Source organism: Sceloporus undulatus, unplaced genomic scaffold (assembly GCF_019175285.1).
Source record: "Sceloporus undulatus isolate JIND9_A2432 ecotype Alabama unplaced genomic scaffold, SceUnd_v1.1 scaffold_2295, whole genome shotgun sequence".
In the NCBI taxonomy this organism is placed as follows: domain Eukaryota; kingdom Metazoa; phylum Chordata; class Lepidosauria; order Squamata; family Phrynosomatidae; genus Sceloporus; species Sceloporus undulatus.
Genome location: NW_024805215.1, coordinates 1,762 through 4,703, shown reverse-complemented (window position 1 = coordinate 4,703; position 2,942 = coordinate 1,762). Strand labels below are relative to the sequence as shown.

Here is a 2,942-nt window from a genome sequence, read left to right as displayed (position 1 = left end):
AAGCCTGCTCCACAAACTGTATTTTCTATAATACAGGTTGAATAAATCGGGTGATAGTATGTCTCTCCATGTTTTCACACAATCCCCATCAGACACACAGTATCTCAAGGGAGGTATGTTTCTGTGTCCTGGTCCCACATGGCTGTCAGGGGACTTGTGAACAAGGGAATCTTTTCCTAGTCCTCTGTGCTGAGCTTTGCATTTGTGTCAGACTCAATACAGTGGTAAACACTGAAAATGTATTTCTTCTTCGTGGTCTCTGCGAATCATACAAATGGGTTTCACTGCGCCTGCGCAGTGCTCCTCGGAACCTACTGGAATCACTGGGCAGAGTTAACTCTGCAACATATTGAAACTTTTTGGCGGTAACTCCGCCCACCCGTTATAAGGCCCCTGCCTTCCCGCTCTTTTCCCCAGTTCCTTTTTTCCGCCGCGCTAGCTGCTTCTAGGAACTTTCGCTCGCTCTTGCTTGTTAAACGGAATCACTTTTACTAGACCTCGGACTGTTTTTGACCACTCTCTCTCTCCCGCCCCGGTAACTTCGGACCTCTTCGGCTTGTTTTTGACTTCGCTACTTGATTCTCCCTCGGATTTGACGACTCGGAAGGATGCCTGCGCCCTTCAAGAAATGTGATGTCTGCAGAGGCAAGGTGCCCGTCCAGGACCCTCACTCCTCCTGCCTGTTTTGCCTGGGAAGAGACCATGATGCCAGAGCCTGCCACCTCTGTAAGTCTCTGTCCTCCCAAGCCAGGAAAAACCGGGAGTCCCGGCTGACTTCGGCCATTGCCCTGGGAAAGGTCTGGGAGGGACGCCCCCGCTCGTCATCGCTCCCTCCGGCTGCTCCGCCTGCGTCTTCTTCACGGGCCAGCGCCTCAAGTGTGGTCTCTGTCCCGGCCGGGACACGGTCTCCGACCACCTCCGATGTGACCCGTGGTCCCCCGAGACCCAGTGTCACCGACGAACCCTCCAAGCGCCCCCAGAAGACCTCGGGGACTGAGGGTTCCGAGCCCAGGGAGAGATCCGGGAGGAAGCCATCCCCAGAGGGCTCGCGCTTGAGAGAGTGTCAGGAGGCAGAGGTCCGGACCGCCTCGCTACCATCCTCCAAGGCGTCGTCGAAGGCATCCTGACACGCCCCCAGGTTGCCCGAGACGGAGGCATCTTCTTCGACTAAGGCGGCACCATCGGAGAGGGTTAAGCCAGCCAAGACCCACTCCAAGAGAACCACTGTCCTGCATGATTTGCCGGACAATCCCTTCTTCCCGCCTGAAGACCTGGCGGTGACTCCGACGTCTTCCAAGAAGAGGCGTCATACCGAGACGTCCGAGGCACCTCCACCCAAAAAGTCCAGGTCCAAGACCAAGAAACATACCGGGTCGGAGCGCCCAGCCAAGTCAGCGGACCATGCGTCGCGCAAGCAACGCTCCCCCTCCAAGGAGACCTCGGAGAGGACCTCCTCGTGCCCTGAGGCAACGACCACAGTGCATGCGACCACAGTGCCGACCACACCGCTTCCGCCAACTCAAGATCTGGCCGCCGTCAGTGACATCTCTCCTCAGAGGGAGCCTTCTCCACTCTCTGTCCACTCGGATGAGGAAGAGGCTGCCCCGTTTTCTGACATCGACGAGCCGTGGGGGCTGGACACGGACATGTTCTTTGATACCGAAACTCAAAGATACTACATGTCGGTCCCCAAGGAGAAGGCCTTCAGGGAATTCACCAGACTTAACTTGCGACCTGCGATTCCCCAAGGAGACAAGCCATCATCCTCTCAGGCTGTGGCCTCGTCCTTGGTGCCTCGTCGTCCGCCTTCCGAGCCACCGGCTCCACAAATCCCGGCTCGCACCCCATCCCGAGTCAGGGTGACGGACATTCCCCTGACATCTGACTCCGATTCGGATCAGGATCCCTTGCCTCCATCGCGGGAATCTTCGGACGGAGAGGACGACCCATCCGACCCGCCCTCGCCGCAGGAGATGCATCACCCTGGCTCCTCATCACCTACCGATGATGTTCGCTCCTTCAGCGAGCACATCATTAAGATGTGCCGGACCCTTGACATCGAGCTGTCCCCGCCTGAAGAGGAGGCCCGCGACCCGGTAGAACGCCGGGTCCTCGGTCGTGTGCCCACCCCACCATGCATTCTGATGCTGCCTTCACTGCAGTCCATCGTGCAGAGATCATGGGATGCTCCGACTTCGCTTGCCGCGTCCTCCAGGAAGGTCGAAACGCTGTACCGGATCGCCTCACCGACCTGTCCGTGGTTGACCGACCATCCCAAGCCGAACTCGGCCATTGTGGAGGGGGCACAGCAGACCTTCGTGCCAAAACAAGCGACGTCCCCGGCCGACCGAGAGGCCAAAAAGATTGATGGTCTGGTGAAGAAGGCCTATTCTTCGGCCGCCCTCATCGTGAAGGCTATAAATTACAATGCCTGTATGGGGGCATACATCCAGGCCTTGATGGAGGAGATTTCGCCCATCGTCCCTGACGTCCCTGATGATGTCCAATGTCGCTTGGTGGAGATCCGTGATGAGGCCCACTCGATAGGGAATTGGATCATCACCGCCTCCAGGAACGTCGCTGACTGCGCAGAACGGGGCATGGCAGCATCACTAGCTCTGCGTCGGCATGCCTGGTTGAGGGGATCTGACCTCAACGCCAACGTTAAATCGGCCATTGAGGACATGCCACTGGACGGTACCGGCCTTTTCCACGCCGACACTGACGAGCGTCTGAACCGCAAGTTCAGAATGAAGGCTGCGGCTAAGAAGCACGGCATGTCTTCCGCCCCCATCTCGCCCTTCAGAAGGAGGCACCGTCCTTGGCCGCCGCAAGGTCAGTCCCAGGGCTCCTTTTCTCAAGATCGACAGCCTCAGCAGCAGGGCTCACAGAGGTGCCGTTATCCCTCGCAGTCTTCCTCCTCCTCTGGCCGTCGCAATTTC

General features: G+C 58.0%; 1 protein-coding gene across 1 annotated transcript in view; it reads left to right on the top strand.

Annotated features, from left to right (window-relative positions):
- Positions 1 to 608: 608 nt before the first annotated feature.
- Positions 609 to 2,942, top strand: part of LOC121917970 (proteoglycan 4-like) — a gene marked incomplete at its 3' end in the record, with an annotated part of 3,087 nt that continues 753 nt past the window's right edge. Inside the window, exons 1-2 of the mRNA XM_042444085.1 lie at positions 609 to 876; positions 1,270 to 2,835. Of these exons, the coding sequence (XP_042300019.1) occupies positions 609 to 876; positions 1,270 to 2,835 (1,834 nt within the window). The remainder of the gene's footprint in view (positions 877 to 1,269; positions 2,836 to 2,942) is intronic.